Consider the following 15,051-nt stretch of genomic DNA (forward strand, 5'->3'; position numbering starts at 1 on the left):
AACTCACTGCCAATTTTGCAGCTCTGGATTATATTCTCTGTATATAACTAGAACAATTGCTTACAATGTATTCCAATCTCAGTATACAGCATATTAAATATGAGGTGAATTATATTAAAAGTAGTCAGAATTTAAAGATATATGTGTTTCTTAGATCTTGAAGTAGGGAAAACCTTTTCTTAGCAAAATGACAGAAAAATCTCAAGGAAAGACCAATAAAAATTGTCAGAGAAAGGGCATCAGCAAAGAAAATGAAGATACATAAAGTCAGTAAAAATCTGCCAAAAGAGCATCCTGATGACTAGAATTCAAATGAAATCGTTATTTTAAAAAAAGGAAATAAGGGTAAGACAACCTTTTTCAACTGTTCTGGAGGAAAATTGGCAGCCTATTTTAAAAGTCATAAAAATTAGAGATGTACACAAAAATTTGTGTGAAAGCCTATTTAGATTTTGTGTCCCACAACAAAGATAAAATTAAACAAATTATGCTGAATTTACAATTTGCACTGTGCCGCTACTAAAGTTTTTGTTGTAAATGATGAGGTGATATATAAGTACATCTCAAAATGTGATGTCCACAATTTTCTGTTAAGAAATGCTTCTAGGAGAAAGATTTGTACCACAACGAAATAGCTAAAGATTAAGAATGATTTTTAGTTTTTCTTATATTCAGTTTTAAAAGTGATTTTATAAGGTACATAATTAATTTTGTAACTAGGTAAAAATGTCATTTTTCTTTAAAACTACTTTATTATAGTTTATTTAAATTTGTTGGAACAAATGACAGATCTGCCTTTGTAATCATGAATATTGCTGTTTAGAGAACTGGATACTGTTGAGCCCTGAGATGTGATGAGATACAATAATAGTATGAATGGGTACCAGCCATTGCTGAATTATATGTGATAGCATTACATGACATTTCAACCATGGGTGCTTTAAAAATTGGAGAAGAATGGAATTTTGTCTGTTTTTGGAGGGTTACAATTTCAGATTTTTTGGAAATGAGATTTCTTTTTTTCTAGAATACTCTTATTTTAAATCCATACAATCAAATGTTCCAAGACATGTTAGCAAGTTGTTATAAAGAATAGCTAATTTGGTGTGATCAATCAAATTGGTTGCAAATTTACAAAGTAAATCTGGGTGTTTGGTCATTACCCTTGAAAATTCATATATTTTAATTTGTTCTGCTTAATAGCCAAATTTTCTAATTCAAGAGTGTGTGTAGCTATTTTGTAATAAGGAACACAGATAGGCAGTAGCTTTTTTCCAGCTACCTAATTAGGATTGATCATTTGTTTATATTTCCCAGTTCTTTTCACAAAGAAATTATTTATTTGAACTTATTTTAGTTTTCTTTTTGTTGAGAAGATTTTTTTTTCATCATTTCAAAATAAATTTTGTCTTAGAAAATAGTGATAGAAGGTAAGGAAAAACTAGGTCAAAGTTGAGTGATGACAGAGTGCTATATACAAAATAAATGACTTGGAGGATGAAAAGGGTATTAGGAGAGGAGGAGGCAGATAAATCAGCAGCAATACTGATGGGATTGACATGGTATTGCTGAAGAAAGAAGTGGAATTCATTCTAACTCCCCTACTTTCATGGCTATGGTAACTTTATTTTTGGAAAGCAGAGCTATTTAATCCACTTTCATGGTTTGTATAATCCCAAATATAGACTCCCCCACTCCATGGAATTGTAACTTTTTTTTGTTTTTAATTTCTAAAAAAGCTTTGCAAAGATTGTTTACTTAATTGTCTCTTCCATGCCATTGACAATCATCCTGCTTTTAGAACACAGTTGTATGACTTATACATAAATACAATGAATTTACTTCATTATTTGGAATTTTCATTTCACCTTAGTTTTATTGTAGTTCTGTTCCTCATTCTGATTCACTTAAAAAAAAAAGTGCTATTTTCTGTAGTTCCAGAGCTTTGTAGGAAAGCATATTTGATGTTTATTGAAAATCTAAAACACCTAAGGGATCTTATGTGGATTCTTTATGTTAAGGTCAGATATGTATATGTTACTTAGATTGAGGCATTTATTTAGAAAAGAATGAGATTAATTTTTTAAAGATTATTTTTAACATTTTGAAAATTACAGAAGCATTATGGAAGATCAGTATCATTTAAATAATTTTTATGAACTGTTGTTTTTATTCTCTATTTGGAGATGAATGAATTATTGAATTCATTTTTAAGACTCATCACTTATGAAGGAAACAAGTGTGAAAAGAAAAAGGAATGTGAAGCCATATCCATCTGAATTCTTTGAAGAACTAGATAGTATGACAAAGAATTTTTTTAAATAAATGTTTTTTAGTTGTAGTTGGACACAATACTTTTATTTTAGTTATTTTTATGTGGTGCTGAGGATTGAACTCAGGGCCTCACATGTGCCAAGCGAGCACTGTACCTCTGAGCCACAACCCCAGCCCCAGTATGCCAAAAAATTTAAGCTGTCAAAATAATCAGTTAAAGGTCCTCTGGGATATACTATTTAATATACATTAGAAGTATCTTAAAATGTATTACGACAAATTGTGTTTAAAATAGGTAAGTGTTCAGGGCTGGGGTTGTGACTCAGTGGTAGAGTGAGTGTTCACCTTGCAAGTGTGAGGCCCTGGGTTTGATCCTCAGCACCATATAAAAATAAATAAAAAAATAAAATGTATATAAAAAATACTCTTTAAAAAATAAAATAAAATAGGTAAGTGGTATGTTGATTGCTTTTTCTGAACCCCTGAATTTGTGCAATTGTTCTATAAAATTTCTAAGAAAAAATTACCATGAAAGAGTTCATTTAAGTTGTTTCAGTCTATGAACTTGTCAGATTTCTTGATACATTAAAAACCTTGGAGGTGTAATAATAGAAATCTTAGTGGTAGGAAACTATTACCCTTAAGACCACCAAGTCAAGTATATTTCAGTGCTTAACTCTCTCTCTCTCTCTCTGTCTCTCTCTGTCTCTCTGTCTCTCTCTCTCTCTCTCTCTCTCTCTCTCTCTCTCTCTCTCTCTCTCTCTCTCAAGAAGTTACTGTGATTGGCTAGTTTCTTTATATTTTAGACTTCAAGTTTCACTTTCTCCCTAGCCTCAGAGCCTTTTTGTAACCTGATCCAGTCATTCTACCACACAGTCCCCTATTTAGCAAACATTTCTTAAAAAAAGTTTACATATATGTATTTCATGTTCTATAATAGGAGCATGAAGTACTGTGGTGATGCTAAAATTGTGATTGTGGAGTCTGTTGCATTAAGCAAGATCTTAGAATTATAAAAACATAGTATGAAGGCTTTCAAACTTTTTTTTTTTTTTAAGAGAGAGTGAGAGAGGAGAGAGAGAGAGAGAGAGAGAGAGAGAGAGAGAATTTTTAATATTTATTTTTTAGTTCTCGGCGGACACAACATCTTTGTTGGTATGTGGTGCTGAGGATCGAACCCTGGCCGCATGCATGCCAGGCGAGTGCGCTACCGCTTGAGCCACATCCCCAGCCCAAACTTTTTTTTTTTTTTTTAAGATAAAAATGTGCTTCATTGGGGTAGGGTTGTGGCTCAGTGATAGAATGCTTGCCTAGCATGTGTGAGGCCCTGGGTTTGATCCTCAGCACCACATAAAAATAGATAACAAAAATAAAGGTATGGTGTCCAACTACAACTAAAAAATAAATACTAAAAAAAATTTTTTTTAAAATGTGCATTGTTAATGATGCAAATACCATGAATAGTTTTGCTGTTAGTGATGTTTTCTAAATGTCAAGCAACTTTTTTAAGTAAAATTACAAACAAATGAAAATTTAATATTCCCTGGGTTTACAAGATAGCCGTCTTCCTGGAAAAATCTTGTATATTTTAAAATACTGCATTTCCCTCCTCTCCTTTGTTTTTATAGGTAAGTGGTTGACCTCAGATAATTATGAACTACTTTCTGTTTGCATGTCTATTTGGTATTACATTCTACAATAAGATGGGATATGAGTTAGTTTTTCTTTTTCTTTTCTTCTTCTTTCTGTGTTGGGGTTTGAACCCAGGGTCTTATGCATGCTAGGCAAGCACTCTTATCACTGAGTTACACCTCTAGCCATTAGTTATTTCTTAACTATCTTTTTTTCCTCTTCAAATTTCAAAATATGTAGCATTCCAGACTTCTGAAGTAATTACTAGCAACTCCTAGTAATTCCATATTCTACAAAATGACCTAGCATATACCCAAGGTAACCTACACAAAACGTTTTGAAAAGCAATCACTGATATTTTCTATTCAGTTGCTTCTTTTTCTTTATAATAATTCTTGTTGCATTGTACTACATCAGTTTGATAACTGACAGTTTGCTTACTCTTGGCTGTTGGAAAATTGAGTTCAGAGTTTGGAGTTAAACTGCTTAGGTTGTAGTTCTAGCTTCACCACTCATTAGCTTCTTGTTCTTAAGCTCGTTACTTAATTTTAATCCTCAGACTCAAGACTTTTTTTTTTTTTTTTTTTTGATTTAGGGATTGAACTCAGAGTTACTTTGCTACTGAGCTACATCCCCAATCCTTTTTATTTTTCATTTCAAGGCAGGGTCTTACTAAGTTGGTTAGGGCCTCCCTAAATTTTAAATATCAGAGCTGGTCTGATTTCAAAATCTAAATTCTCTGATTTCAAAAATCGAAATTCTTATTAACACATACTTTTCAGATGATTCTAAAGGAAGCAAAATTTAAAAAAAAATAAAGTTAAGGGGTTGGGGTTGTGGCTCAGTGGAAGAGTGCTCTCCTAGCACACGTGAGGCACTGGGTTCAATCCTCAGCACCACATAAAAATGAAATAAAGATATTGTACCCACCTATAACTAAAATAAATATTTTAAAAAGTAAAGTTAAAAAATGTTAATAGGAATTTCAAACATGCACAGAAATGAGAAAAGTATAATGAAGTAACCCATATACCTATCCTTAAGCTTTAACAGTGGTCAACTCATGATCAGTTTTATGTGTACTAAAACACACTACACACTCTACCTCTTGCACTATTTTTGAAACAAATTTCAAATAGCACACTCATTCTTAAATTCTTCAGTATGTGTCTCTAAAAGACAAGAACTTTTAAAAAAATGACAATATTATCACACCTGAAAAAGTTAAAAAATTGTTACTTAATCTTATCCATATTTATCTATTCATTGTTCAAACTCTAAAACCATAATTTTAAAAATAGTTTCCTTGAGCAGTTTCCACATAGTGAGGTCAGAATATTGTTACTGGTTCACATGTCCTTTGTTTTTGTTTTTGTTTTTTTAATGTATAGATCTCTTGTCCTTTCTTTGTTCCCTTTACATCCTCCTCTTACCATTTATTAATGAGGGAAACTGGACTATGTATTTTTTTTATAGCAGAGGTTTATTTTTGTATGACAGAGAGCTAGGAATGGTTTTTACGTTTTTAAAGGGTTATTTTTGGGGCTGGGGAAGCAGATCTTATGTAGCCCAAAAGCCTTAAAGTATTTGCTTTTTGGTTTTTTATTGTTTTCTGGTCAATGTTTAGAACATCCTAAAAATCTAGATTTTCATGATTGCATCTACATGGTGTTGTCTAATATGTTCTTGTGTTCTATTTCCTATAATTATTAGGTGGGTCTAAGAGACTTGACCAGATTTGTGTGTGTGTGTGTGTGTGTGTGTGTGTAATTTCCTACCTTATTTGTTCATCACACGCCTTTCTTAAAATATCATTCATTGGAGCCATTTACATGCAAATATTCTGCTTTAGGAGTGCATTTTGATGAATTTAGACATATGTTCAGAGATTGGTAAGGCACCATGAAAATCATGATATGAAACATTTTCATTACTTCTTCTGTCCTTTTTCAGTCATCCCCCATCAAACCCCATGCTTCGCTCATAGCAACTGTTGATTGTCATTCTTAGATTTTCTTTGTTGAAGTATCAATTCAAATTTTTGGTCCTATTAAATTGGGTTAATTTCTTTTTATTATGTTACCAATATCATATATTTTTCTACTTATTTAGGTCTTTTTAATATTTCTCAGCAATATTTTGTAGTTTTTAATGTCAGTTTGTGGCATTTCTTGTTAAATTTGGCCCTAAGTATTTTAAATAATATTTCTTTAAAGTTTTAATTTTTTTGTTGCCAGTGTATAAAAATGTAATTGATTTTTGTATTTATTTTATATTTTGTCATCTTGCTCTACTTATATTCTATGAGGAAGATATTGCCATCTATAAATAATGAAATATGTGCACCTTTTATTTCTTATGCTTATCTTTTCCTACTGACTTGAACTGACAATAATAAAGCTGTATAGAAGTGGTGAAAAAAGAAGTGGTGTACGGAGCCAACCTGATTACCTTTAGGGAAAAGATCTGTTTATTTTACTTTCCAGTGGGATGTTATATATGGATTTTCCTGATCAAGTTAAGACAGCTCATCAAGATGATGTATGTTTCTGTCATGCTTCTTATTAATGCATGATAATTTTATATGTATGCTTTTTCCCCTTTATTTTGTAAAGATGGCAAATTGTGCTGATACTTGAACCATGCTTTCTTGGGATATAGATCCTATTTTGGTCACGATTATACTTTCCTAATATTTTTCATTTGCTTTGCCCAAATTTTGTAAAGATTTTTTTTTTAAACCAGGTATATTGGTCCGTTCTTGTATATTAAGGTTTTGTTTGTTTGTTTTTGAGGAGGTAATTGGATTAATGCCATCTTATAAGTTGAGAAGTATTTTCTCCTTCTGGAAGAATTTTTATACAAATGTTATTTCTTTAAATGTTTGATAGAATTTACCAACCATATAGTTTAAAGTTTTCATTGTAGGAAGGCTTTTAAACAAATTTAATTTCTTTATTACATAGAGGATCATTCAAGATTTTGCTTTTCGGTAGCTTTTCTTGTTTTGGGTAGCTTTCAAGGAATTAGAGTGTTTCATAATATTCTTTTAATCTTTTGCCATCATAAAATATCATTTCTAGTGATGTTTCCACTTTCACTTGTTATAATAATTTTTTCTCTTTCCTTTTTTCTTCCTGATCAGTTTGGCTAGAGTTTTACTAATTTTATTATTTCCAGAAAACTGCTTTTGGTTTTACTTTTTACTTTATCTGTTGTTTTCAGTTTCCTTCATTGTTTTTTCACTCTTATTTTTTCCTTCCATTTACAGAATTTTGGTTTAATTTGCCCTTTTATAGCTTTTTACGATAAAAATCATTGATTTGAGACTTTTCTTTTTTCTAACAAACATTTACTGATATTGAATGTGTCTATTTTTAAAAAAATTTTTATACAACTTTATTTTATTTATTTTTTACTTTTTATGTGGTGAGGATTGAACCCAATGCCTCACCATGGTAGGCAAGTACTTTACCACTGAGCTACAGCCCCAGCCCTTGAATGTGTCTGATTTTTACCAGACATATTGGTCTGTTTTTATTTATTCAGTTTATAATTGTTTTGTTATTATTGTTTATTATTACTTTGTGTCTGTTTTTTTAACCAGATATATTGGTCTGTTCTTATTTATTCAGTTTTTATTTTTATTCACTGCTAAATGTTTAAGCACTGCTTTAGCTGAATCTAATTTTTTTTTAATATTTATTTTTTATTTATCGGCGGACACAACATCTTTGTTTGTATGTGGTGCTGAGGATCGAACCCGGGCCGCACGCATGCCAGGCGAGCGCACTACCGCTTGAGCCACATCCCCAGCCCATGAATCTAATTTTTTTAATAACTCATTTGAAAATATTTTCTTCTTGTGATTTCTGTGACTCAAGAATTATTTAGAACTTTGTTTAATTTCTAAATATTTAGAGGATTTTTTAGACAGCTTTCTGTCATTGATTTCTTATTCAAATTCATTAGTGGTCAGAGAACATTCTTTGCATGATTTTACTCATTTTTACATTTGTAGAGATGTTTATGTTTCAGAAAATTTTCTGTCTTGGCAAACATATTGTGTGCTTTTGTCAAAAGTATATGTTCTTATTTTTGTGGTGTGTGTGGGTGTGTGTGTGTGTGGTGTTAGAGACTGAACTCAGGGCTTTATACATATTAGGCATGTGATCTACCACTGAACCATAAGAGCCCTTATTTTTATAGAGTATTTTATAAATGTCAGTCAAATTAGTCGACATGGTTTAAAATATTTGTATCTCTAAATATTTAGTATGTCTTGAGTTTATTTAATCTCATATCACATTCACCTTTATTTATTTTAATTAAATTTATTTATTATAGTTAGGCATATATGACATCAGAATGCATTTTGATTCATTGTACACATGCAGCTCAACTTTTTTCTCTGGTTATACATGTAGCGTCGCACCATATGTGTAGTCATACATGTACCTAGGTTAATGAGGTCCAACATCCACCTTTCAATTGAAATGGCTAGATCATGTGCATTTAATATAATTATTGAGGTTAGATTTAAATCTTTCACCTTGGTATTTGTTTTCTGTTTATCCTATCTTCCTCTTTTTTTCTTGTCTTCATGTGGGTCAGGTATTTTTTTAATCATTCCATTTTCTTCAGTATTGGCTAATTACCATACCTGTTTGAAAAGCTTTTTTTGGTGGTCATTCTAGGGTTTACTACATATAACTAACTCTTCTCAGTCTGTTTTTGTGTACTGTTATAACTTGTCATATGAAGAGTAAGAACCTTGCCACGTCTATATCTTGCCTCCTGCCTTTGTTTCTTTACCATGCTTTTTTACTTTTCTGGATGTTATAAATCTTACAAAATATTCTTATTTTTGCTTTAAACAATTTATTATATAATAAGGGGATTGGCAAAAATTAGAAAAATACAATTTCTTGTATTTATTCATGTATTTATCATTTCGTATGCTCTTCAGAAGTTCTTTAAAGGTTCTGAATTTCCATGTAGTATCATTTTATTCTAGTAAGGAACTTCATTTAACTTTTAAAAAATACTCAGGTGCTATTGTAAAAGTCTATTTTGCATTTATTTTTGAAATTTTGCTGTGCATAGAATTCTTGTTTTTTTAAATATGTTTTAATTTGTTCTAATTACTTATACATGACAGTAGAATGCATTTTTGACACATCATATATAAATGGAGTATAACTTCTCATTTGTCTGTACATTATGTAGAGTTACACAGTTACGTAATCATATGCACATAACGTAATAATGTATAATTTTTCTGCTATCATTCCTACTCCTAAACCCCCTCCCACCCTTTCCTCCCTTCTTTCTAATCCAGAATATCTCTATCCTCACCCCCACCACATTGCAAATTAGCACTCACATATCAGAGAAAACATTTGGCCTTTGGTTCTTTGGGATTGGCTTATTTTGCTTAGCATAGCATTCTCTAGCTCCATTCATTTACCTGAAAATGCCATGATTTTATTTTCTTTTAGTGCTGAGTAATACTCCATTGAGAATATATACCACAGTTTCTTTATCCATTCATCTACTGAAGGGCATCTAGGTTGGTTCCACAGGTTTGGCTGTTGTGAATTTTGCTGCTATGAACATTGGTGTAGCTGTGTCACTGCAGTATGCTGATTTTAAGTCCTTTGGGTATAAACCTAGGAATGAGATGACGGGGTCAAATGGTGGTTCCGTTCTATTCAAAGTTTTCTGAGGAATCTCCATACTGCTTTCCATAGTGGTTGCACCAATTTTATATTCTCATAAATAGTAAACTATAAAATGGCCTTAGTCACTAAGCTATCTTTATGTATCTTATCTTCTTTACTGGATTATACATTACTTGTTTCTAATGTATCTTTTGTCACCCTCTATCCTATTTAGGATAGACACAAATTACTCGTTGAAAGATTAATAAAGAACAAGTGAACTTCATCCCTATAAGAAACCTTGTCACTTGTGATGAGAACTTAGAAAAAGATATGTTGCCAGGCATATGAATGTAGAGATACCAGTTTTAAGCAAAGGATTTAATTTACAAGAATTAAGTATAAGCAAAGGATTTAATTTACAAGAATTAAGTATGTGTATTGCTGAAAAGAACACAGATTTCTGATGCTATCAAATACATTTTCATATACCATCAAAACATTAATAATTCTATTATACTTGGAAATAAAATGGAAACCTTTTTTTTTTTTTCAGTGCTTAGATGAATACGAAGATGACGAAGCGGAGCAGAAAGAGAGGAAGCGAGAAGATGCAATTACACAGCAGAATACAATGCAGAATGAAGCTGTAAGTTTATTAGATCCAGGCACTTCCTGTCTGCCACCGGTGAGTATTTAAAAGTATCAGGAAGTCACTAGCTAGTTTAACAACAATTTCAAAGTTGTTAATAATTTTTTCAGTCTCATTTGGTAGCAGCAGCTTTTAAAAATTATTTCTAGTAGATTTAACCATTGATTTCCTTATATTCAAATACTTTTTGACTTGAGCAGTGTTTAGCTTTAGTTTCTTATCAGTGAGTATTTGCCAACTGACTAGCAGATTTAAGTAGCGTCAACTGTAAAAATAACAAAAGAAAAACAATTACCTCCTTGCTGTAAAAAAAAAAAAAAGTATGAATTAGTAAATTGGATTGAGTGACCTTTTCTATGCTAGGCTGCTTTTTGAGTTAGAATCACATAGCAAATAATTGAACATAATATTTTCTCCAGAGTCAAATGTTTAAACATCATAAGCACAATATATAGATCATGAATTTCTAGGAATATCTATATTTCTGTGTAATTATACTTTTAAACTAAATTTTAACTCACTTTGTAATTAGCTGCTATTTTAGACTTTTGTGGTACAGAAAATTTGATTGGCAATAGAGGTTACAGGGATGTCTCAGTAGCTGGGTGTAGTGTTGTATGTCTGTAATCCCAGAGTCTTGGGAGGCTGAGATAGGAAGATCTCGAGTTCAAAGTCAGCCTCAGCAACAGTGAGGTGCTAAGCAACTCAGTGAGATTCTGTCTCTAAATAAAATACAAAATAGGACTTAGGGCTCGGGGTGTGACTCAGTGGTTGAGTGCCCCTGAGTGCAATCCCTGGTCGTGTCCTCCCCTACCCCCTCAAAAAGAAGGGATGTCTTAGTATATAAGAAAAATCACTATAAGAGTGTGTGTGTGTGTGTGTGTGTGTGTGTGTGTGTGTGTTTTGCCAGGAATCAAACCCAGGGCCTTAAACATGCTAATATGCATTTTTTTTTTTTAACCACTGAGCTATATTCCTAGCCCTAGAATCTTTTTATCTAAACTGTAATTTGGAAATATTCTTAATATAATCTGGTCTTAAATTATTTTTGTGGCATTTTGAGATCTTGAGCTTAATGTGTGTCTTTTCAGAGTCTATCTTGACTTTTTAAATGTGCTTTATTATAACACTTTAAAAAGAATTTCAGAGGAATATACACATCTCCCCATTTTATTGATTTAAAATGATGAAATATATCAACTTATGTAAGATTATGAAGGTAAATAAAGGCCCAATATTTTGAAGTGATTAGGAACCACAGAAGTGAAACTTCTTTCTCCTCTACTTTCAGAGGCAGAATGTATTGACATGCAGTTTCATGGAGTGATATAGGTTCATCTGTTTTGTATCCCCCCAAGTTTCTACTGAATTGTGATGGTAATCATCACAATTCTAGGAAAAATAGTACTATATTCTAACATGGTATAATCTATCAGCCAACTTTCTTTCAGCATTTTTGTGACTGTTCATTATCTAAAATAATTGTTCCATTTGTGTAACATAGTTGAAATTAAATTTTAGTGAAGACTTCCTGCAAGATGAAAGCTTAATTCATTGAGTCTAAAATTGGTTTCAGTTTTTTCCCATGCTTACTTACTCTGGCATACCCAACCTCAGGCAGTGGGTTAAGAAAGTGAGCTTTCTTTTGTAGCCATAGGGCTCTATCCACTCACAGTCTAATATTATTTCCAAATATATGGACAGATTTGGAACTCTGTTAACTCAGCTGACCCGCGCTCTGAAGAGCTTTTCATTTCATTCAATTTTCCTTCTTTGCTGTAGCTTTTCTAGTCTCTTTCCAGGCCCACCCAACCGCCACTCCCTACCCCCCACCCTCTGTGCATGCTTTAAATTATTATTTGGGATTAGTTATTGATCACTCATTGGTGACCTTGGTTTCAAGTGTCTATTTTGCCAGTTATTTGCTTAGAGTGAGAGTGAGGCTAAGATTTTCTTGTGGGCCTCCCTAGTTGCCCCATTAAAGTTGGAGTGGGAATAGGGAATACTCTGTCCATATAGTTGATTTCTCTGAGTTACTATCTATACTTACATATTCTGTGACTCATAAAGGATACACATTTGTAAACAACTCCAAACAACAACAACAACAGAGAGAGAGAACAAAACTACTGACGTCATTGGTTGCTTTAAAGCTTTTGGAATAGGACAGATAGAAAGACTATTCCCAGTATTGTGACTGAATCTTAGCCCTGAGGTGGAACAAATCTTTAAAAATGAACAGGATGGTAATATGAGTATGGCATGACAGTATGCTTTATGAAATTTTAGAATATTTTAAGTTTCTAATTAAAAATTTTTAAACGCAAAATAGTATTAACAGATAATGAGAATTCAGAAGTTTTATATTTTATCTATGATTTTATACATATTTAAAACTTTTTAGATGATATTAGTTTTTCAAATGAGAATTTCTGATCAAACGGCAAATTTCAATGATCAATGAAATTTGGAAAATAATAAAGCATGTGAAGAAAAGGGAAATTATTTGGGTTGATCAGTTTTCTTTTATGCTCTGTTTTTTAAAGAACAGTTTATTAAATTTGAGACTTTAAACATAATTTATTGCCAAGCATTGTGGCACGTGCCTGTAATCCCAGCTGCTCAGGAGGCTGAGGCAAAGGATTGTAAATATGAAGCCAGCCTGGGCATATAGCACAAGACCCTCTCTCAAAAACAAACAACAACAAGAAAAATCGTTTTTATTTAAACTTAATTTTTAAAAAGTGGCATATAGTTTTGTGTTAGAAAACACAGAAGCATAAAAGGATATATGATAAAAATGCTTCTTCACCTACTTGGTTACCTTCTCTGGAGATAACTAATACTTTCCTTTTTTGTATATTCTTTTAGGACTGATCTATAAACAAAAATTTTTCTATATCCATACTTATATGTCTGTATATATTTCTTTAAAATTTTTTTTATTAATGCCTAATAATTATATACATTTGTGATTCATTGTGACATATTTGCTCATGTACATAAAACGTAATTTTATCAATTTCACTTCCCAAGGCTTCCTCTAGCTTTCCCCTCTCCCTGACCCTCATCTTGTGCTCTGTTGGTCTCCCTTCTATTTTCATGAGATCTTTTTTTCCCCTTCTCTCTAACCTCCACCTATGAGAGAAAAAATTTCCCCTGATTTGCTGAGCTTTGCTTATTTTTCTGAACTGGATGTTCTTCAGTTTCATCCATTTCCTTGCAAATGACATAATTTCATTCTTGTTTATGGCTGAATAAAACTTCATTGTGTATATTTATGGCATTTTCTTTGTCCATTCATCTACTAATAGTCACTCAGGCTGGTTCTGTGATTTGATTATTGTGAATTGTGCTGCTGTAAACATGGGTGTGTATGTGTCACTGTAGTACATACGGTTACTTTAATTGTTTTGGATAAATACTGAGGAGTGATGGCTGGGTCATATGTGGTTCCATTTTTAGTTTCTTGAGGAAGCTCCATACTATTTTCTATGTGATTATACAAATTTACTTTCCTACCTACAGTGTGTAAGAGTTTCTTTTTCCCCATACCCTCAATGGTATTTATTGTTGTTTGTATTCTTAATGGTTGCCATACTAACTGGAATAAGACGGAATCTCAGTTTAATTTTTAAAGGTATTTTAAAAAAATTTTTTTAGATGTTTATGGACCTTTATTTTATTCATTTATTTATATGTGGTGCTGAGAATTGAACCCAGTGCCTCATACATGCTAGGCAAGCACTTTACCACTGAGCCACAACCCTGGAACTCAGTGTAATTTTGATTTGCATTTCCCTAATTGCTAAAGACATTGAACATTTTTTCATATATTTGTTGGCCATTTGTACTACTACTTTTGAGAAATGTCTTTTTCATTAATTTTCTCACTTATTGGTCAGGGTTTTTATTTATGTTTTTGAGTTTTTCATAGATTCTCAATGTTAGAAGAGTAAATGGCAAAAAATTGTTTCCATTCTGCAGGCTATCTGTTTATACTTTTGTTTCCTTTTCTGTACAGAAGTTTTTAAATTTGATTCCACCCCATTTCTTCATTCTTGGTATTATTTCCTGAGCTGGAAATTTTTGCCTGCCTGTATATTGTTAGAGTGTTTCTCCTATGTTTTCTTTCAGCAATTGTAAAATTTCTAGTCTAATTTCTAGGTTTTTGATCTACCTTGAGTTGACATTTATGCAGAGTGAGAGGGACATACATATGGTTACCCAGTTTTTCCACCATTAGTTTAAAATGCTGTCTTTTTTTCCAGCATATGTTGTTTGTGCCTTTTTCAGATATTTGTGTGGGTTTGTCTGAGTCTACATGTTCCATTGGTATGCTTGTCTCTTTTTATGCTGGTACCAAGCCGTTTTTGTTACTATAGCTCTGTGGTATAATTTGAAATGGTATATTGTGATGCATGCAGTATTGCTCTCTTTTACTCAGAATTACTTTGGCTATTCTGGGTCTTTTATTCTTTCATATAAATTTTGGGATTTCTTTTCCTAGTTTTCTGATAAATATCATTGGTATTTTGATGGTAATTATAAATCACATAGCCAAAACTTGAGATATCTCATCTTTGTCTTCTAATGTCCTCTTCAGTGTTCTTTAATTTTCATCGGAGAGATCTTTCACCTCTTTGTTTAGATTTGTTCCTAAGTGGGCTTTTTTGTTGTTTTTTGGATTTTGTTTATTTGTTTTGTTTTTGTTGTTGTTGTTTTGAGGCCATTGTGAATAAAATTGTTTTCCTGATTTTTTTTCAGCAGCTTTATTATTGGTGTATATAAAAGCTATTGATATTTTTATGTTGGTTTTGTGTTCTGGTA

The 15,051-nt window shown here is 32.0% G+C and overlaps 1 protein-coding gene across 1 annotated transcript in view; it reads left to right on the top strand.

The window, feature by feature from the left end:
- Pawr (pro-apoptotic WT1 regulator) overlaps window positions 1-15,051 on the top strand; it is a 97,909-nt gene that overhangs the window by 51,590 nt on the left and 31,268 nt on the right. The window contains exon 2 of the mRNA XM_026397005.2: window positions 10,126-10,257. Coding sequence (XP_026252790.2) covers window positions 10,126-10,257 — 132 coding nt within the window. The remainder of the gene's footprint in view (window positions 1-10,125; window positions 10,258-15,051) is intronic.

The sequence above is a fragment of the Urocitellus parryii genome, chromosome 5 (assembly GCF_045843805.1).
Source record: "Urocitellus parryii isolate mUroPar1 chromosome 5, mUroPar1.hap1, whole genome shotgun sequence".
NCBI classification, from domain to species: Eukaryota; Metazoa; Chordata; class Mammalia; order Rodentia; family Sciuridae; genus Urocitellus; species Urocitellus parryii.